Raw genomic sequence first — 21915 nt, 5'->3', positions numbered from 1 at the left:
CCAGATGTGATACTTTGTGTCAATGGAACTCAACCTGATGAATAAAATGAATATCAGCATTCAAAATCTGTTACAATAGTTTTTCAACATTCTAACGCAGGGGTACATAACTTTGGAAAGCCCGGGGGTTTTTAGCCTCGAGGGCCGCACTGTTATTTATAAGGTATTCGAATAGTTAGGATAATCTCTAATATGTCTTTTATTTGCATAAATTAATGAGACTGAAACTTGACACACTGTTTAACCCTTTAAGCTCGGATTTTATTTTTTTAAATATTAATAACCAATCTTGACCAACACAAAATAGGTATCGTTTGAAAGTTTAGAAGCTCCACTTTCCAATGCATGTAGACATTATGACCAAAACTGAACAAGTGCTTTGAAATTTACAGATAAATCAGAAGTGTTCTGTTTTGATCATTCATAAATCAAATTGCACTGTATATATTATTGTAATCAGTAAAAACATCAAACTGATCAAATATCCATGTGTCATATGTTGTTAGAAAGCTCTCAAAGAGTAAAATACAACCAGCCTATTCTTTTTACACACAGTCAAAAACATAGCGAGTAATAGCTAAGTATATGTCTTTGACAATTATGTTAGTGTTGCTTAAATGCCGCATTTTCACTTATAACTTCAGGAAATATAAACGGAATATAAAATATCACATACCATTATTTAGAGGAGGTGATTATCTTTCAAACGAGTCCACACACAAGATAATCAGATGTATAGATCATTAGATAATCCACATGAAGCACAATGTTACATATGACCACCAGGAGATGGCGCCAAATACATGACACAGACTCAATGATGACTCAAATGACACAGAATGAAACTCATTCTGTGAAATCTCATTACTAAAATCATGTCTGCATGCTATGCAAACCTTTAGTCATTGTTGTGTTTGCTTGTGTAATTAGTTCTTATGTACAATTATTATGTTTTATTTGTTTGGAGATGTTTTTGGACACTATGATAAATTATGTTTTTATTAATGCTATAACTTTTGATTGCTTTGTCGTATCAACACTTTATTTACACCTAGAGATATATATAATGTCAAATTAGAACAATAAGGGGGGAAACAGTAAAGTTTTTGTGATTTCTCAGCAGTTTCTTAAGCTGAGAATCTCTGAAGTTATCATAATGTATATCATTAAAAAATCTGAAAACTTTTCTTTACAGTGATACCAAACACTTGACCCTCCTGTTTTTTTTTTTTTTTGTCGAGTTATAAGCTTTTAATTTTGGGTATGCCACTGAAACAGGAAATCTTTAAAAACACCTTCAGAGCTTAAAGGGATAATACAATAGTTATACAGTTTTTTAAAGGTGTATAGATACAATTAATTCATTCTCTTATGTTATTTAATTATCAATTATTCCTCATGTTTCTAACCAGGAGAGCAGTGAAGCATCTTTAATGACCGTCTCTTCAGTTGGGTTGAAGTCCAGAGCACTTTTATCCAAACCCAACAGTTCAGCGATCCGCTCGGCACCGTAAAGATCTCCATATTTATTTATGACCTACAGAAAGACACACACACACACACACACACAGCATCAATATCTGACCACTTTAAACTTGACCTGTGAGATACTGACCTCAGATCACGCATTACAGCTCTGGAGATTCATTCAAACACTGAACATGAAAACACAACCACATTTCACAGGTTTTGTTTTTAAATCACATTCATCAGTCTGAATGTAATCATCACAATACAACAGCTCTGAATCTGTGTGACTGAATCCTAAAATATACAATCTCAGTCCTTAAAATTCTCACTTGCCTTGCGTTTGACAAATTTGTCCCAGTAGTTGTTGGGGAAAGATCTGCACAACATAAAATACAATTTATTAGAATTTCTCACATGAAAGAGAATGTGAAGTATGGTTAATAATAATAATAATAATAATAATAATATTCATTTATAATCTGTCTGTATTGCAGTGTTGGGGAGGAAACTACTCATAACTTTAAGCTGATAAACTACAGTCAAGCTGCTCTTTTAAAAAATGAGTTATATAAATGACAAGATGCTTAAAAAAATACTACATTTAAGAAAATATTTTTCCATTTTATCACCTGAGAGTTACAGGGTGACACTACACAACAAGATTGCCAACATTAAATTAAACATGTACATTTATTCAAAATATAAACTTATAAAACTAGAAAACACAGTTTCAAATGCTAGATATAAGGGAGTAATTTATTTAACCAGTTTATGCAACCTTCAGTCCCTTTAAGACTGCACGGGCTCAAGTGAATCAGTGAATCATTTATGTGAACATTTACATGTACCGTCCGAACAAACTGGTTCAGTAAAATGAATTGAAGTTCAAATGCTAGATATAAGGGAGTCATTTATTTAACTAGTTTATGCAACCTTCAGCCCCTTTAAGGCTGCATGGGCTCAAATGAATCAGTGAATCATTTATGTGAACATTTACATGAACCGTCCGAACAAACTGGTTCAGTAAAATGAATTGAAGTTCAAATGCTAGATATAAGGGAGTCATTTATTTAACCAGTTTATGCAACCTTCAGTCCCTTTAAAGCTGCACGGGTTCAAGAGAATCAGTGAATCATTTATGTGAACATTTACATGAACCATCTGAACAAACTGGTTCAGTAAAATGAATTGAAGCTTAAATGCTAGATATAAGGGAGTCATTTATTTAACTAGTTTATGCAACCTTCAGTCCCTTTAAAGCTGCATGGGCTCAAATGAATCAGTGAATCATTTATGTGAACATTTACATGAACCATCCAAACAAACTGGTTCAGTAAAATTAATTGAAGTTCAAATGCTAGATATAAGGGAGTCATTTATTTAACCAGTTTATGCAACTATCAGTCCCTTTAAGACTGCACGGGCTCAAGTGAATCAGTGAATCATTTATGTGAACATTTACATGAACCGTCCGAACAAACTGGTTCAGTAAAATGAATTGAAGTTCAAATGCTAGATATAAGGGAGTCGTTTATTTAACCAGTTATGCAACCTTCAGTCCCTTTAAAGCTGCACGGGCTCAAATGAATCAGTGAATCATTTATGTGAACATTTACATGAACCGTCCGAACAAACTGGTTCAGTAAAATGAATTGAAGTTCAAATGCTAGATATAAGGGAGTCATTTATTTAACTAGTTTATGCAACCTTCAGTCCCTTTAAAGCTGCACGGGCTCAAATGAATCAGTGAATCATTTATGTGAACATTTACATTTACAGTCCGAAAGAACCTATTCACTTAATTATTGGGTTTTTCACAGCGTTACATATGACAGAGAGAGGACAGTTTAGGTGAATGTGTTTGATTACTCCCTTGGCTCGATTGTGGCGTTTTGTGATGCTACAGTGCTACTCGCTGGAAAATGTAGCTTGTAACTGGAAAAGCGACTGGTTTATTGTCCATAATATTGTTTGTATATTGTATATACCCATCTATACTTTTAGAGCTAGGTCCTGATTCACAAAGAAGTGTAAGTTATCTTATTCATATGCATTGTATTGTTTCATGTTTTATGCGTGTCAACTGAAACTGAAGCTCTGATGATTCTTTTCATTCTTTATAATCTGATGGTTTTGTTGTTGTCAGACTCACGGTGTGTTGATGACGAGTCTGTCCCACTGTCCTTTAATGTCATCATCAGACGGTTGTTCAGTGATGTACAAACCATCAAACTCCAGCTTACGAGCGATTTCCTTCTCACGCTTAAAAACCACCAAAGGCACCTGGACAGTAAAACATTGTGCTGATTCATTTGTTTGTAACACATGATGAAGTCATCCACATGACAGTGTGCTCACGGGTTTGTGTATAGTGAACACTGGTGTGTTGTGAAGTACCTTCAGATAATAATATCCCACCACACAGAGGAACGAGATGAGCGTGTGCATGACGGCGAGGAATCGGAGAGTCGGTGCCATGTAACCGGTGCTCTCCTGAAGAACAAAATACTCCACAACGCCTTCATCATCATCTTCCTCTCGACGAGTCCACGGGTCCAGATCATCAGAGTCCTCACCGGTCACCTTCAAACACACCAATGTAACTAATGTATTTAACTACCAAAAATCAGCGTATTCAAAACATCTGCATTTACATAAGATTTGAAATACGTCAAAATGTCAAAACGTAAAGTCATGCACAGAACACTTGTACACATTGGAGAAGATAGTAAGAACAGTGTTTATATACAGCGCAAAATCTGTGATGGGGAAAAATCGAAGTGTGTCCTTACCATCCGTAGCCATTTACATGACCACGTTGTTGGATTATTAAGCATACATGGTGTATGTAAACATGCTAAATGACTGGATCATTGTACATTATCTCTTATATGTTGAATGCACATGAAACTTCAATCTCAAACAGACATTTTATAAACTGTTGAATCACCTTGTAGAAGAGCAGGATGAAGTTGATGGCAAACGCCACAAACAGAGCGAGGAAACGCAGGTTGTAAAAGTTTCTGGCCAGATAATTCTGTAAAACAAACACACACACACACACACACAGGACGTCTGGAGTTATATATACTTTGTAAGTGTCACTGGGATCAGAGGAGGACCTCACAGAACACACTCATGATTCTCCAGTGGTGTATAAACACATCTCTTCAGATCTCTCACAGCTCATTATCAGTCTGATGGACCGAACAGACACGACATTCACATGAGTCACACCATCACTGAACATGCAAAAATGATCAGTAAACAAAGTTTTCAATCCAAACTTACTAGATGTCACTGCAAAATCAACACTATTTTCCACATTCCACATACAGTAAGTCTTTAAATCAAAAGGATTTTACACTGTGATATGATTTCTGATCATTTGTTTACTGATGTTATAAATCTTGTTGAAACATCAGTGCAGCTGCTCACCAGCATTTTAGTCTGATAGACATCCAGACCGGCGAAAAATGATGCCATGAACGCCTCGGCCGGCTCTTTCCTCTGTCCACGTCTTTTCTTCATTGGCTTCTTGTCTTCCTTTGACAGCGGGTCTTTGAGCACTTCCTCTTTACTCTTGTCCTGGTCTTTCTTCTCTCCATCCTCCATACTGGAGAATTAAACATGCTTAATGTAGTGAGAGTGAATCTGGTGAAAATGACCTCAACAATCATAAACCACAAACAACACACACATACTCTGCCTTCTCGGATTCACATTTAGTTTCAGTCTCGGATGCTTGTTTAGTGGCCGCTTCCTGCACAGAACAAAAGACAACAGTCATCCACTCTTATATACAAAAACAGCATTTTTATCTTTCCCAAAGTCAAATTATCTAGACTCAATTTATATACTTTTTGCAAACCCAAATTGATTAAATAAAGCAATAAGCCACAAGAGGCCGTGTGTTACAGTGATTTTACCAGGACGTGTTCTGGCATGACAAATGGGTCATTCCGTGTCAACTCAACCAGAGGTCCCCAGCTCAAAATAGTGATTTTTATTGTATTTATTTTTTTATTTCTGGTGAAAGAAATACATAAATGAAGATTAAAGCCAAAATATTAAATTCCATGGATGAATATTTATTGAGTAATCCACTATTTTGTAGAGGGGGGTCAAAATGGCTATTTTCACCTATGATTTTGGAGCAAAACCACAGATAAAAAAATACCCTTAGAAAGGTGTCAGTGTCATTATTTTATTTTTACACAGAGATTGGTAGATCTATTACTAAAATCAGTTGACTTCAGCAATCCTTGTTGCATTATATGCCAATGGTGTGAGTCCAAAAATGGGAAAAAGCACTTTTCGTGTTCTTTTTCCAAAGTTGGCGTGCCTGTAACTCAAGAAGCATTAAAGATATCTTAATACTTTTCTTTTGCTATTTCCATTTATAATATGGTTCAGTACCAGAGATATGGGGCTCTCAATGTGGCTCCATGTGCAAAACTGTTGAATTTTACCCATTTTCAATGGTCGAAAACCAAATGTGGGTCACTTTGTATAAAGCTGATACTTATTGTATTTAAAGAGGAAATTCTGAAGAACAAATAATGCTGAAACTAGAAATGTACCTTTATTTATTCAACTTGACCATTTCAGTGTATTTTTGTCACTCAGACATTGTTAAAAATTGGTATTTTCTATGCAATTGTTTTGATGGAGAGAAACAATATACAGTTCTAGTTTCAACATTATTTGTACTTCAGACCACTGGAAATGTGTACAATTTAACAATTAACTCATGGAGCCACATTGAGATCCCCATATCTCTGGAACTGAACCATATAGGGCCTTAAAAATGAAGATATAAAAATGTTTTTTTGTTCTGAACCCGATTCCAAAAGGATATTAAGCTATCTTTCCCTCTTTTTGAGTTACAGGCACGCCAACTTTGGAAAAAGAACATGATAAGTGTTTTTTCCCATTTTTGAACTGTCACCATTGGCATATAATGCATCAAGGACTGCTGAAGTCAACTGATTTTAGTAATAGATCTACCAATCTCTGTGTAAAAATAAAATAATGACACTGACACCTTTCTAAGGTTATTTTTTTATCTGTGGTTTTGCTCCAAAATCATAGGTGAAAATTGCCATTTTGACCCCAGTCTACAAAATAGTGGATTACTCAATAAATATTCATCCATGGAATTTAATATTTTGGCTTTAAACTTCATTTATGTATTTCTTTCACCAGAAAAAACAAAAAACAAAATCACAATCACAATTTTGAGCTGGGGACCTCTGGATGAGTTGACACAGAATGACCCAAACTACTTTCACACAATCAATTTACCACTAAATCTTTGAAGTTCAGATGTGGCTTTTTCTTTGAAACTGTCTAAAATGCCAACATTCCAGAGTCTCTTCTCTTTACTGTTCCAGATGGAACCGGTGTTTGTCATGTACTGGTCATTAAAACTGCCAGTTTAGGAGCTGTGAGGAGTCTGTTGCTCAAACTAGAGACTGATGGACTTGCATTGTTGTTGTGCATTATCTCTCTCTATTCTGCTTAAATCCAGTTTGATTTCTTCTTTCAAGACAGTTGTTCATGGAATAGCCCACTGTAACGAGGAGGAGGGCGTGGCCGGCCGTGATGGAGCACGGCCGGCGCTGAATCAGCTGATCAGCGGGAGAGCGAGAAAAGGGGCGGCTGGAGGCGCCGGTTCGAGAGAGAGAGACGCACGCGCCCGCACTGCACATTTGTTTATGTTGGTTTTAAGTTTATCATTAAACTTTATGTTTACTGTTCAGCCGATTCCCGACTCCTCCCCTGCCTGTCCTTTAACTGTTACAGTGGTGCCGAAATCCGGGAGGGAGGAGGGATGCACTGTTGCGGAGTCCTCGCTGCTGCCATCCGCCAGGGGAGCAGCAGCAGCAGCTGTATGCCTGGGGACGGAGGGGTCACTGTCGGCTGCCGAGAAGGGGAGGAGCAGTTCCATCTGCCAGGGGCCGGAGGACTCGCTGCCATCCGCCGGGGGAGGAGCGAGCTGGTGTCCACCAGAGGGCGGAGGAGCGGTTGAGGACCGGGAGACAGCACGTCCGGGAGCTGGCGAGCAAGTTCTTCTCTCTCTCTCTCTCTGTGTGTCTCTGCTCACCCTTTCCCTCTCTCCACGCCTCCCCGCGTCTCTCCCCCCAGGTTCACAGGAGGCAGGGTGGGCCACCGGCTGACAGAACGGCTGGAAAGGCAGCGTCTCCCCCCAGAGATGGGGGGGAGGGGGGAAGTTAGTCAGACCAGTGGCGCCATGGCTTGAATCGGGCGGGGGAGGAGTGTGACGAGGAGGAGGGCATGGCCGGGCTGTGATGGAGCACGGCCGGTGTTGAATCAGCTGATCAGCGGGAGAGCGAGAAAAGGGGTGGCCGGAGGTGCCGGTTCGAGAGAGAGAGACACATGTGGCCGCGCTGCACGTTTGTTTATGTTGGTTTTAAGTTTACCATTAAACTTTATGTTTACTGTTCAGCCGGTTCCCGCCTCCTCCTTGCCCGTCCTTTATGTGTTACACCCTCCTTTCTCAAAAGAACCATAGACTGTTTCTAGAGAAATGTTCTTCTGTTTAGCCATTTTAAAGCTGAAATTCTACTTGCAAGTCTAAAATGACACTGTATTGCGATGTTTTAATTTCTTTTAAATAGCACAACCGTTTTTAACTGTTCTAATAATAAGAAATGTTTCTTGAGTACCAAACTAGCACATTAAAATTATTTCTTAAAGATGATGTGTTTTCTAGAGTAATGACTGCTGAAAATGGGGCTGATATCGCAGGTAAAAATGTCAATATTATTATTAGGGCAGTCGATTTAACATGTTAATTTTGTACGATTACTTATATGAAAAATAATGCATAAAAAAAAATGAATGCAATTAATCGTGCCCCCGACCTGTACGTAAATTCCGTTATAAGGAATGTTACTACCATCGGAGCAATTCAAGCTTGATGTCCCTTGTTGATGCAGTAGGGGGCAGTAAGTGCAACTCCAGCTGTACAAACAACACGCCTCGTCAAACCAATGACCAGGCAGCATAGCCTTTCACAGACACGCTTTTGTGCTCGAAGACAGCTGGACTGAGCTGGGATCTCAAGACGTAATTTTCAAAGTTTCAAACTATGCTTAACTTTACATATTGAGCTAAAAACACAGTTTTTATGACTAGAGACACTGAAAACTAGTGAGACACGGCACAACCAAAATGAGACACTCCAAAATGTCCGTCTGATGCATGAGTACATAGACCAGCAGTTGAAAATAGACCAGAGGAAAGTAGGCCAATAATAGGGTTATGTTCAATGAAATGGAAATAACAATAATAAAAACATTTTGACTTTAAAGGCACTTTTTGTGTTATCTAAACGTGTTACTTATTTATATGTATATGATGCATTTGAATTATCCAAATTATAATATTTATTATAAATTATATTTAAATAACCCTAACCCTAAATATTATAAATTACCTTAATTTGGGGGCCTTTCTCAGTAAATACTGATATGCGATTACTTACGATTAATTTGATTAATTAATTGGCACATCATGTTATTATGTGTCTTGTCCAATCAGAATTAATAACACACACAGCAGACTTCATGCAGCAGTTTCACAATTAATATGATGTCATCGTGCATTATATGATGTACAGTATATTGACCTGAGCTTTCTTCTGATGTACAGCGCTGGCTAAAGAAGGAGTGTCCTCTCCAACCACCTCTGACACGTCTCCGAGACCCGGCTCCATCCCGTGTTTGCCTCCTTCTCTCCTGGGATGAATGTTCATGAGTTCTGACATGAGGTCCATCTCAGTCTGCTCTCCGGCTGCGATATGTCTGAGCTCGGCTACTGAAGACATGTCACAGTATTCCAGCTTCTCAATCTCCAGAACGTCTCCATGGATCCCAAACTGTGTGGGATCAGGCATGTTGCCCAGAATATCCGTCACCTTCATGTTTTTAGCTCCTTCCACGAGACCTCCACCAAACAAGGTGGACCACAGGATGTGGAAGAACCCCCACATCAGGTTGTAGAAGAAGCGGAACATACCGGTGAAGATCATCCAGAAAAAGTAGAAAAACCCTCGTATCATTTCCCTCACGCTCATCTTCCTCAACCTCCTGTACTGCCTCTTCATGCTCTTGAGGGTCAACATCTGCCGGAGGTTGGCCAGACTCTTCCTCATGGAGACACAGGCCAGAGTGAATGCTGAGGAAGACTCCAGTGCACCATCTTCCTCTTCCTCCTCTAGATTCTCAGCCACACTCTGAGCATCTTCATCTTCATCATCCTCAGGTCTCTCGGCAGCATCCGGCTCAGAGATCAGAGACGCCAACTGCATCTCAAAGATGGTGTCCTCGCAGAAGTTCACAAACAGCTCCATCTTCTCGGATTCTCCGCCCTCGTTGACGACATCAAAGATGAACTGCCGTTTGGACTCTTTGACCTGCGGTTTCTCCCATTGGGTTCTGCTGGACTCGCTGATCTCAAAGTAGACTCGCTCGATTCTCTTCGCGCCGCCAATGATCTCGATGCGGCCCAGGAAGGGCTCAAAGTAGTTCAGGACGCTCTCTGCTAAGTTCAGGAAGGTGGCGAGACGGGAATCGTGAGGCATGTGCTCTGATAGGTTGGTGAGCAGAACCGCCACGTTGAAGCCGATGTCCTTCGCGGGTTCGTGGAAGCGTTTCACAAACTCCTCATAATTGAACATGTCATTCTCGTCGGCCTCAGCGCAGGACAGCAGAAACTCAATCTCAGATTGTGAGTACTGTTTCTGGTTCTCCATGGACTTCTGGAACTCTTTCTTGGAGATAACTCCTTTCCTGTCGGGATCGTGTTCTTTGAAGTTTTCAGAGGTGGTTAGATCTTTCAGTTTTAGGAACATGTCAAAGAACTTCAGGATCATCTCAACATTGTTGGAGGACTCCACTAGAGTATCCACCATCTGTTTGCCGATAGTCCCGTTAACAACATTTCCTTTGAAAGAAAAACACAGTAAGTGTCCATTATTCGTAACTTTCCACTATAACCATGTGTTGGGTATAATCTAATAACAAAGTAAATAATTTCTGCAATCTAATTACTTTTTACTACAAAAAGTAGTGTAACTTCTTGTAATCAGATTACAGTTACTGACTTTCAATTAAAGGATTAGTTCATCCAAAAATTATAATCCTCTCATGATTTACTCACCTTTAAGCCATCCCAGATGTGTATGTCTTTCCTTCTTCAGCAGAACCAAAATTAAGATTTTTATAAGCACATTTCAGCTCAGTTTGTCCAGCGAATGGGTGCCATGACGCTGCTGGCCGTCTGACGGTCCAAAAGGCATATTTAAGCAGCATAAAAGTAATCCACATTCGATCAATGAATGTCTTCTGAAGAAAATCGATAGGTTTGTGAAAAAAAATATATCGATACTTAATCGATAATTAAAACTTTAACTTTTAAGACAACGCTTCCTGCTACCAGTCGAACCATCACGGAGCTGTCGCGTGACGTAAGGGTGATGGCATGTTCACACGAGAAGTTGGAAATGCACGCTTTGTATACAACAGAGGAATGAATGTCACGTGACAGTTACTGTAGGTAATTTCAAACAGCAATACAGTGATGGGCGGAAGCAACGATTTAAAGTTTGTGTGGATTACTTTTATGCTGCCTAAATGTGCCTTTTGCACCGTCAAACAGCCAGCAGACTCACGGCACACATTCACTTGCATTGTATGGACGAACTGAGCTGAAATGTGCTTATAACATTTATTTCGGTTCTGCTGAAGAAGGAAAGACATACACATCTGGGATGGCTTAAAGGTGATTAATTCATGACAGAATTATCATTTTTGGGTGAACTATCCTTTAAGTTAATTCGTTTTAAGTACATTAATTAGGTTACACATTTTTCTAAAATAATATTATGTAAAATGCATGTAAAACATGAATTATGTTCATATGTACATCTGTCTGTGACCCTAATGAGTCACTGAAAGGGAGAAATGTGTGGTTCTGAGTGTATGACTTGAGCGTGACAATGAATTATATATAAGTATTATATACATTATTTTGAATTCGTTGAGCAGGAAAACAAAAACCTTACTGTGAATAGTGTTTTTAGAAAGTAACTGACAAGTAATTAGTAATGTGATTACTTTTTATAAAGTAATAAGTCAGTAATCTGATTAAAATTTCGCCATTTTTAATTCGTAATTTGTAGTGGATTACTTTTAAAAGTAACTTACCTAACACTGCTAATACCCACCCATGTTGTAACCAGGTGCGGTAAGTAATTTGTCTCCAAAACTGCTGTGTCATGTGACATAACCACAGCCAATCATAACATACAGCATTTGGGGCCGTATTTTAAGAGCGCCAAGTGCTAAGCGCAGCGCTATGTGATACATCGTCAGGGGGCATGGCCATTAAGTTTTGGTATTTTCATGCAAGCATACACTAAGTCTAGGCGCAAGTGGGTTTGACCAAAGTGCACGTGCAAAGCGCTAATGGGCTGGATCAAGTGCAATTTAATTTGGAGGTTCTTCTCCGGTTATTGCACCATCTGCATCCTGTTATATAGTCCATTGCCTGTCAAGCACCAGCGATATAAATAAAGACAGCATATTCACAGTTCTAAGTATGGTAGTGTAAAAGGGCTGTACACAATTAATTAGATGAATTGAAATATGGACTTATGTTCTTTTGTGCATTACGAAGTGTTAAAAAAAATCATACCTCCCAAAATTTTGGGGGGCCTGGGTAGCTCAGTGAGTAAAGACGTTGACTACCACCCCTGGAGTTTGAATCCAGCGCGTGCTGAGTGACTCCAGCCAGGTCTCCTAAGCAACCAAATTGGCCCGGTTGCTAGGGAGGGTAGAGTCACATGGGGTAACCTCCTTGTGGTCGCTATAATGTGGTTCTCGCTCTCGGTGGGGAGCGTGGTGAGTTGTGCATGGATGAATACGGAGAATAGCGTGAAGCCTCCATACATGCTATGTATCAACAAGTCACGTGATAAGATGCGCGGATTGACAGTCTCAGATGCGGAGGCAACTGAGATTCGTCCTCCACCACCCGGATTGAGGCGAGTCACTATGCCACCACGAGGACTTAGAGCGCATTGGGAATTGGGCATTCCAAATTAGGGAGAAAAGAAAATGCCTCCCCAAATTTTAACATTTTACCCTTTCCAACTTCTTCCACAAAATCACTCTACGACAACAGATGGAAAGATACCAATACAAATTCGATCATAAATACAATTGTAAATATAAATAATAATAAAAATAAAAAAAAATAAACCATGACCTCTAGAAAGTTTAACACAAATTTTTGTTTCATAAAACGGCTACAACAGTGATTGTCATGGACATAATTTCATGTTTCACTGTATTTTCAGAGTTTGGACATGAACTTTATCACCACCTGCTGGTGGAATCTCTAAACTGCAAATGCAGGAACTGAATTTAGACTTTGCGCTGGAAACAAACATGGTCTGAAACATCTTAGTGCAATGACCTATTTCTCAGGAAATTAGCTTAATTAACATACAATACACCCACAGTTTGCACGCAATCACCCACAGATAGCACAAACACTCCCACCTGCGCTTTATGCTTGCACTAAAATTGTGCTCAGAATTAGCGCTCTCATGGAAATTAGATAAGATGTTGCACATGGTCATTGCACGTTATGCTTCTAGCGCAGCCACGAAAATAGAGCCCTTAATGTTAGATATCCAGTTATGTGGAGTGGGATTCTGGACCGATAAGATTTCACTATGGGTGGAGCTACCAAGCACAGAGTCAGAAAACAAACTGCTTTGCTGCGTAGTGCCTGGTTAGAACACGTTGTAAAGACCATTTAAAATTGATTTTATTACTATACTATCACTCTGTGGTACGACACCGATTCTGAAATGTTTTTGCAATATTCAGTGGCTATCGAAGGACTTAGTCATGTTGTTTCTAACACTTAAAGAGGTCTTTTTAATGTCTTTATATAATAATATAATCAGTACAAGAGATTTTATTAGCATCTTGGAGTTTCCATGCAGCATTTTTTATGCAATATCCCAAAATGTGCATAAAAATACAACAACGGAAGCCTGTGACATATTTTGAACATTCTTCATCAAGTCAGAAGGTCTATCAGCACCTTCCAGCAGAGAAAGCATCATGACGATCATGTCCTTCTGTAGATCCATCAACTCCTTCAACAGCTCGATCTGACTGGAGTCCTGCAGGAGAAACCAAGAGAAAGATCTGTGAGACACAAACTCTCCTCCTCTGTTCTCTCAGCGTGAGGTTAAACTCTGGAGAATACTGTGATGAAGAGGAGTTATAATGCTGAGAGGAAGATCAAGGAGGTCTTTCCTCAACAAACACAGCACAGTTTATCAAGCGCTGATTTTACAGATGCCTTTGAAGGCTTTCACATCACACTGCAGATCTGAGAGGAGCTTTCATCAGCTAAATGAACCTGTCAAACTCCATCAGCTAGACATTTAATCTCACTCTCAGCTCAGATGAGACTGTCTTGGGTCTCACAGTTTATAAGACACGTTGATGAAGTTGGAGATTGTGATGTGAGAGACATCTAGTGTTCACTGAGACAACTCACATCAGCTGTGGCAATGAAACAATAGTATCATGATATCACCATGATTTATTAGACATGTATCATATTGATACTATGTTAGTACCTGTGACAGCTTCATTTGCATGTTGGCAAAAACATGCAGAAATCCAACAACTGCATCCCAGAGTCTACTGTGAGCTAAACTCTGCTGATTCCCAATACACGGACCCTGACAGAGAGACAGACAGAGAGTTGATGTTTTATAGTTGCTTTATATAGTTTATAAGAACAATCTTGGGGGAATATTTCATGTCAACAAAAAAGTACAAAAACAAAGTGTTTTCTCAATAAAACAACTATTGGTTTAAGTTAATATATTTATTCAGTGTAACATATCTGCTAGTTGCAAAGCTTAAGAATTAAACACCTTTTTGATATAATAAGGGAAAAGATGTTTTCCATAGTGAGTTTGTCAACTATGTTACAGACAATCTGTATGTCATTACAGACACTGATTAAATGCTACACTTTAAGTAACACACATAATTAAGAGCTCTTTCGTTTGTTCTGCTATATGCGCAGTAATGCTTTTAAATGTGATATTTTCAGCACGGTCACTAGTGACAGTTAATTGTTTGTTTTTTTATCATGAATCTGCCTTAAATATAGTTTTGGAAGTTTTAAGAGATGTTATGCAAAACTCTGACACTTGAAGGATATCAGAAGCAGCATTTTTGTTATTTGAAATGTAAAAAAACAAACAAATCAGCTGTAACATAGCTAACAGCGAAATTAACAACTGAAAAAGATTTAACCTGCTTTTTTTTATTTATTTATTTATTTTTTTTACAAAATACAATGACACCATTTACATAAGAAGATCTCTGTTTTCACTTGCAAAGGAACAATATTTTGTTAATTTTGTAAAATTAATTAAATATCACTTAATCCCTAATCATCATGATTCACACGCATGCATGAGGGCACACACACACCCGCAGTGATGCTGGTCACATGGTTTTGGGAAACACCATTTTTAGTTTGCAGGGGGTGTTTGTTTAGTAACATAGTTGACAGTCAATTAATATACTCCTTGACAATATGCCATTTCCCCCACAGAGGAAAATGTAATCGCATGATGCTGGTCACATGGTTTTGGGAGACACCATTTTTAGTTGCAGGGGGTGTTTGTTTACATGATGCTGGTCACATCGTTTTGGGAGACACCATTTTTTAGTTGCAGGGGTGTTTGTTTAGTAACATAGTTGACAGAACTTTTGTGGACAGAGTAAAATAAGATGTTCTTTATTCAAATGTCAAACTCAGTCTAAAAAATACAAATTTTCGGAAGTGTTTACCACTTAAAATAAATAAAATATAGATCATATTGACTTCAACATTTTTATTAATTATTTTTGAACTCACTTCAAAAAACGGACAATGCAAAAACTGCCAATTAAGAAACATCATGGCAATTTCAAACAAAATGAAACATGGGGTGCACAAAATATTTGTGTGATATTATAACATGCTTTCCCTTAATGGATAAATGGGATATTTCTGAAGAAAATGGTTAGAAAGTATATACAGTGCATCTGGAAAGTATTCACAGCGCTTCACTTTTTCCACATTTTGTTATGTTACAGCCTTATTCCAATATGGATTAAATTCATTATTTTCCTCAAAATTCTACAAACAATACCCCATAATGACAACGTGAAAGAAGTTTGTTTGAAATCTTTGCAAATTTATTAAAAATAAAAAATGAAAGAAATCACATGTACATAAGTATTCACAGCCTTTGCTCAATACTTTGTTGAAGCACCTTTGGCACCAATTACAGCCTCAAGTCTTTTTGAGTACGATGCTACAAGCTTGGCACACCTATTTTTGGGCAGTTTCTCTCATTCTTCTTTGCAGGACCTCTCAAGCTCCATCAGGTTGGATGGGGAGCGTCGGTGCACAGCCATTTTCAGATCTCTCCAGAGATGTTCAATTGGGTTCAAGTCTGGGCTCTGGCTGGGCCACTCAAGGACATTCACAGAGTTGTCCCGGAGCCACTCCTTTGTTATCTTGGCTGTGTGCTTAGGGTCGTTGTCCTGTTGGAAGATGAACCTTCGCCCCAGTCTGAGGTCCAGAGCGCTCTGGAGCAGGTTTTCATCAAGGATGTCTCTGTACATTGCTGCATTCATCTTTCCCTCGATCCTGACTAGTCTCCCAGTTCCTGCCGCTGAAAAACATCCCCACAGCATGATGCTGCCACCACCATGCTTCACTGTAGGGATGGTATTGGCCAGGTGATGAGCGGTGCCTGGTTTCCTCCAGACATGACGCTTGCCATTCAGGACAAAGAGTTCAATCTTTGTTTTTCATGGTCTGAGAGTCCTTCAGGTGCCTTTTGGTAAACTCCAGGCAGGCTGTCATGTGCCTTTTACAGAGGAGTGGCTTCCGTCTGGCCACTCTACCATACAGGCCTGATTGGTGGAGTGCTGCAGAGATGGTTGTTCTTCTGGAAGGTTCTCCTCTCTCCACAGAGAAACGCTGGAGCTCTGTCAGAGTGACCATCGGGTTCTTGGTCACCTCCCTGACTAAGGCCCTTCTCCCCCGATCGCTCAGTTTGGCCGGGCGGCCAGCTGTAGGAAGAGTCCTGGTGGTTCCAAACTTCTTCCATTTATGGATGATGGAGGCCACTGTGCTCATTGGGACCTTCAATGCTGCAGAAATTTTTCTGTACCCTTCCCCAGATCTGTGCCTTGATACAATCCTGTCTCGGAGGTCTACAGACAATTCCTTGGACTTCATGGCTTGGTTTGTGCTCTGACATGCACTGTTAACTGTGGGACCTTATATAGACAGGTGTGTGCCTTTCCAAATCATGTCCAATCAACTGAATTTACCACAGGTGGACTCCAATCAAGTTGTAGAAACATCTCAAGGATGATCAGTGGAAACAGGATGCACCTGAGCTCAATTTTGAGTGTCACAGCAAAGGCTGTGAATACTTATGTACATGTGATTTTTTTCGTTTTTTATTTTTAATAAATTTGCAAAGATTTCAAACAAACTTCTTTCACGTTGTCATTATGGGGTATTGTTTGTAGAATTTTGAGGAAAATAATGAATTTAATCCATTGTGGAATAAGGCTGTAACATAACAAAATGTGGAAAAAGTGAAGCGCTGTGAATACTTTCCGGATGCACTGTAAATATCATCAATGGACATTGAATGTACCCTAAATTATAGAATGAGCCCTGTGTGTGAACGTTAAGATCTTTTCTGTGACTGAAACAATACAATTCTCATCTTCATTTTAACACACCAAAAAAATGACACTTTTTCTACTCAGCTCACATCAGAAAATGTGGTTTGAAGCTGTGATGGCAGTCCGTGTAATAAACGTCTCTGTGTTACCTGAATGTATTCAGTGAGTGAGTTGAAGATCTGTTTGGCCACAGCGAGAGCTTTAGAGAAATTACGCTGACCGGCTTCATCCATGACATCTTTACCAGAGTAATACCAGTAAAAATCACTGATGGACTCCTGCAAACACGACGACACAGACATCAAATTCATGCCAATAAAATACACCTTACTGATAACTTTTCAATAATTAAGGGTTGTGAAGCTAGATGATAAATAAGAATATGTGTGTGTTGACCTGCAGTCGGAGCAGATAGTCCACGGTGCTGATGATGATATTCACCGTGGTCGTGTTTCCGGTCTGTGTTCTCAGAAAGTTCTGGAAATCTAATAGACACATGAAACACGAGCAGTCCTGTGTGATTCAGACTGTGTGCTTATGTATGTGTGTGTGTGTGTGTGTGGTCTTCTGTTCTTACCGTTATTGTGACCCTCACACAAGAGCTGCAGAAACCTGAACAGATCTTTGGTGAACTCGTCATTCTGAAGAACTTTAGAACCTTCAGGGACAGAAGAAATATTTCAACCTTTATTCTCAGTTTGTGGGAAGAAGAAAGTAGATTTCTTTCAAAGATACGATCAGTGGTGTCACTACAGACCTCTACAGCCATCTGTGATCTACTAGACACTCATAAAATCAGAAACGTATTAATAAACAGGAAATATTGGTAAAGAAACCCACTATAAAGCTTATCTTTTTGAGGTCCAGACTTCATGTACTTATATTTATAGTGCAATGCTTTATAAGCAAAGTTAAGACCATGCATTGCTCCTTATTAACATGGTTAGGCCAATGTAGCAAGTCTTTCTAAAAAATATTATTCTAGCAATGTTTTATGAGAAAAAAGTAGCCTAAAAACATTTGGAAACTTAAACTACAACTGTCACATTTGTAATAAAAGTTTAAAAACATTTTCGTGAAAATACAAGTTATTATTTCTATTGTAAAATTGTGATACATTTTAGTAACGGTGAGGATATGTAATATGAAAATGGCACATGGCACTGTGTTGTCTCTTTTCCTCAGTGCTGTTTATAATGTCAGGGCAGTGTAACAGTTTGAGAAGTTTGACTTCCTCTACAGCGCTCTAAACATGAACATTCTCACTAGAATTCAAATGGATCGCATCAGTTTTGTGGTCTGCGCTGCGCTATCGAGGGAGCGTTCCAGAGATACTGTAGATTAGAACAGAGCATATCGTTGGCACGGGTGGTTCTGTCATGGCTCGAGCCACACTCACACTGAAACCAGGCTAGAATCATCAGCTAATGATTACCGGGCAATCTGTTTATATGCAAAGACTGTCTTTGCAATGACAGGTCCAACTGAGCAGCGTAGGGATTTTACACATGTGTTTACCTCACCAATGATGTCTTTTAGGCTACAAAGCAACATTAAATATTTAAAAACTATTGATTTTCTCAATTTCTTATTTATTAACCCTTTAAGCTCGGATGGGCCCATGAGAAAAAATAATAATTGTCAATATATTAATTACTAAGGCTTGACCAACACAAAATAGATATCGTTTGAAAGCCAGAAGTTCTACTTTCCAATGCATGTAGACATTATGACCAAAACTGAACAAGTGCTTTGAAATTTACAGATAAATCACAAGTGTTCTGTTTTGATTATTTATTTAAAAAAATTGCGCGGTACATATTATTATAATCAGTAAAAACAACAAATTGATCAAATAGCCATGTGTCATATGTTGTTGGAAAGCTCTCAAAGAGTAGAATAAAACCAGTCTATTTGTTTTACTCACAGACAAAAATATAGCGAGTAATAGCTAAGTATATGTCTTTGACAATTATGTTGGTGTTGCTTATATGCCACATTTTCACTTATAACTTCAAAAAATAAACGGAACATAAAATAACACATATCATTATTTAGAGGAGGTGATTATCTTTCAAACGAGTCCACACACAAGATAATCAGATGTATAGATCATTAGATAATCCACATGAAGCACAATGTTACATATGACCACCAGGAGATGGCGCCAAATACATGACACAGACTCAATGATGACTCAAATGACACAGAATGAAACTCATTCTGTGAAATCTCATTACTAAAATCATGTCTGCATGCTATGCAAACCTTTAGTCATTGTTGTGTTTGCATGTGTAATTAGTTCTTATGTACAAGTATTATGTTTTATTTGTTGGAGGTGTTTTTGGACACTATGATAAATTATTTTTGTAATGCTATAACTTTTGATTGCTTTGTCTTATCAACAAATTATTTATTTTTTTCTCAGATACAGTTGACATGATTGGAAACAAAACAAAAGCAGTTTTCTGGAGCCATCTTATTCACACCCAGAGATACGTATATAATGTCAAATAAGAAAAAAAGTAAAGTTTTGGCTCAATTTTTTTTTTTCAGCACTTTCTTAGGCTAGGAGTCTCAGAATGTATCATAAGCTATATCATTTAAAAATTTAAAATGTTTCTTTACAATGATACCAAACACTTAACCCTTCTTGTTTTTTGTTTTGTTTTGTTTTTTTCCTCCAGTAATAAGACTTTAATTTTGGGTATGCCACTGAAACAGGAAATCTTTAAAAACACCTTCAGAGCTCAAAGGGTTAATTAGGCTATTTACCTTATTGTTTCCGAGCATCCATAGACCACTGTTATTGAACTAACTTAAATTCACAAAGAACATCGTGATGCGCACACTATCCACAATGCTTTACATGTGAAGTTCAAAGCGCTGCTTGACGCTGCACTGAATGGAGCGTTGACGCCCTGACACGAGTCATGTGAAGGCTGTTTAAGTGATTCTATCATACACAAGTTTCGAGTTCACACATAACGTGTAAGCCTTGTTGAGATATGTTTGAATGTTTAAATATGTGTATTTCAAAGTTTATTTCTTTGCCCTATAAACTTCATAGACGGTAATCAACATTATGCCACAAAGGAAGATCGAAAGAGGAGAAATAACTTAAAGAATAGAGAAAGAGCAAGGATAGTAACCGTCGGTCTGATTTTATGTTCTGTTGTATGACACATGCACTGACATGAGCAGTCAAACACACATTCAGATAGACAGGAAGAGAGACAGACAGACAGGAGCGATGACACACAGATAGAATCTAAACCGTGTATTTACCGCGCTCCCTCACGTTGACTGCACCGATGACAACAGAATGACAAGAAAGAAAGAAAGAAACATATAAAGCAGCAGAAAACAGCAGATATAAGCAAAGGAGAAGACACAGAAACTTCCAGAAGAACCAGAGATATTTCACATTGACAAAGATTAAAAGGATTTTTAAACATCACCGTCACTTATGACTGAATTACATGAGAATGAACTGACAAATGAATGACAACCTATGCAAAAACGTTATATGAGAGAGAGAGATGCGCTGGAGTCTTTGTGATGGATAATTGAATCCCAAACAAAAGATGCACTTTCAAGAGAAATTGGAAACCATGGTAAAAAAAAATTAAAAAGCAATACAAACTTAATATATTTGTGACTTTAATATTGCACCATGAAGCAATATACATTTCTTATAAGACTATAGAAATTGCATGAAAGCTTTTAAAACAGCATGATATGTCATAAAGGAACATGAGGCATTGCTGTGAACATTACAATGAATTACTGACATAACATATTATTATAGATACATTTACACAGATCTTTATTGTTATTAACAGATGCAATTAAACAAATATGAATAATTAGTTCTTTTAATGCATAATTAGATATCTAATGTTGAGTCATAAGTTAAAACTGGTGGTGACTGTAAATATCAGTTCATTTTAGGAAGTAAATGTTTGTAATGAAGGTCTTTATGAGGAACACAATGGTCATTTTGTTAATCTAGAGCACTATGTGTCTGCATCAAAGTGCAGTATTACAGAATGGAGAGATTGTGTGATGTTGTCTCAATTTCAAAACCCTAAAACTCGACTGACCCACAGAAACACAAGTGAACAGAGCAGAAAGATTTATGTTTGAAAATGTCACTGTGTTTGTCAATAAATTGTGAGTGTGTGTGACTTACTGGAGCCCTCTTCAGTCACCATTCCCAAACCCTCGGCTTTATTCTGACGCTCAAACGCGTTCAGATCCAAAACACTGCAGAATAAATAATGACAAAAATACTGTTAATAACAATTAAAACTAGATAGGTAAAGTGTGTCAAGACAGATGTTGATGTTGGCTTGACAAAGCCTTCAAAAATTGAAGTTTAATAGTCAGACGGACAGAAAGCTAGATAAATGGATAGATACAGTGGCAAGAAAAAGTATGTGAACCCTTTGGAATTAGCTGGTCATAAAATGTCATCTTCATCAAAGTCACAAGTACACAAACAATTATAATCTTTCATGTCTTTATTGAACACATCTCATTAAACATTCACAATGCTGTGGAAAAAGTAAGTGACCCTTGGATTTATTAACTAGTCGATCCTGCTTTG

At 38.3% G+C, this 21915-nt stretch overlaps 1 protein-coding gene across 1 annotated transcript in view; it reads right to left on the bottom strand.

Annotated features, from left to right (window-relative positions):
* The window catches only part of LOC127455157 (ryanodine receptor 3-like), a 201482-nt gene that overhangs the window by 6303 nt on the left and 173264 nt on the right, over nt 1–21915 (bottom strand). The window contains exons 83-98 of the mRNA XM_051722783.1: nt 21499–21572; nt 20592–20609; nt 17881–17961; nt 17700–17788; nt 17453–17581; nt 14165–14269; nt 13618–13699; nt 9128–10443; nt 5175–5233; nt 4909–5086; nt 4421–4507; nt 3868–4053; nt 3623–3753; nt 1804–1846; nt 1410–1537; nt 1–34 (exon numbers count right to left, since the gene is read on the bottom strand). The exon at nt 1–34 is cut by the window's left edge and continues 27 nt beyond it. Coding sequence (XP_051578743.1) covers nt 1–34; nt 1410–1537; nt 1804–1846; nt 3623–3753; nt 3868–4053; nt 4421–4507; nt 4909–5086; nt 5175–5233; nt 9128–10443; nt 13618–13699; nt 14165–14269; nt 17453–17581; nt 17700–17788; nt 17881–17961; nt 20592–20609; nt 21499–21572 — 2740 coding nt within the window. The remainder of the gene's footprint in view (nt 35–1409; nt 1538–1803; nt 1847–3622; nt 3754–3867; nt 4054–4420; nt 4508–4908; nt 5087–5174; nt 5234–9127; nt 10444–13617; nt 13700–14164; nt 14270–17452; nt 17582–17699; nt 17789–17880; nt 17962–20591; nt 20610–21498; nt 21573–21915) is intronic.

This window comes from Myxocyprinus asiaticus, chromosome 17, assembly GCF_019703515.2.
Source record: "Myxocyprinus asiaticus isolate MX2 ecotype Aquarium Trade chromosome 17, UBuf_Myxa_2, whole genome shotgun sequence".
NCBI lineage: Eukaryota > Metazoa > Chordata > Actinopteri > Cypriniformes > Catostomidae > Myxocyprinus > Myxocyprinus asiaticus.
The sequence above is the reverse complement of the archived record's forward strand: the minus strand, read 5'-3'. Positions and strand labels throughout refer to the sequence as shown.